The 805-nt window shown below is 47.3% G+C and overlaps 1 protein-coding gene across 1 annotated transcript in view; it reads right to left on the bottom strand.

Annotated features, from left to right (window-relative positions):
• Positions 1 to 334: 334 nt before the first annotated feature.
• The window catches only part of SARC_12860 (glucokinase), a gene marked incomplete at both ends in the record, with an annotated part of 3,991 nt that continues 3,520 nt past the window's right edge, over positions 335 to 805 (bottom strand). The window contains one exon of the mRNA XM_014293025.1: positions 335 to 572. Coding sequence (XP_014148500.1) covers positions 335 to 572 — 238 coding nt within the window. The remainder of the gene's footprint in view (positions 573 to 805) is intronic.

Raw genomic sequence — 805 nt, 5'->3', positions numbered from 1 at the left:
TTGGTTTATATAAATAACCGTTTCTGTTTTTTTTTTTGAATTGTTTAAAACAAGGTCTAGATAGGGATGCAAATTCGCCCGGTTCGGTACCTTATTCACGTGCACCCATCCACAATTGCACATCCAATTGTTCACAAAACAAACACGCATAGTCATATTTGGCATTCCGTATCTGATTTGCATATCTAAGCAGGGGTGTCGATAATACACAGCACCCGACAACACCATTTCACAACTACATATAAGCACATGCTCAGGTCACACACCACCGACGACATCCCAACTCTCGCATATACTCGTTACCATGGCAACCACCACTCTCACACCCACATACCTTGGGCGGCGCAACCGCTTCCTTGGCCTTCGGCTCCTCCGTCTTGGCTTCCACTTTCGCAGGCTCTTCCTTTTTAGGCTCGGCCGCAGGTTTGGGGGGCTCGGCACCGGCCGATAGGGCGCCCTCATCCATGGCGCGTACTTGCTCTGTGACTTTAGTCTTGTCAGGCATTGGCGAAAGCGGTGCGGAGGGGATCTTGGCAGCACCACTGTTCGCTTTACCGATGATCTTGCGGTATCTATTTATAGAACAGGTACGGGCATGAAGAGGTTGGGGTGTGGTTGAGGGCGGAGGTAGGTGTAACTGAGATCAGGTAGTGCAGGCAGGTCAGGTGTTAGTGTCAGTGATACGGAGGGGATCGTGACAGCACTAGTGCCCGCTATACCAATATCTTGCAGTATCAATTTTTATAATACCTATACCTTTAACTATACTGATACCTATAACTATAATTATACTTATATATATACA

Source organism: Sphaeroforma arctica (genome assembly GCF_001186125.1).
Source record: "Sphaeroforma arctica JP610 unplaced genomic scaffold supercont1.2659, whole genome shotgun sequence".
Classification (NCBI taxonomy): domain Eukaryota; class Ichthyosporea; order Ichthyophonida; genus Sphaeroforma; species Sphaeroforma arctica.
Note: the sequence above shows the minus strand (reverse complement) of the source record. Positions and strands in the feature narration are given on the sequence as shown.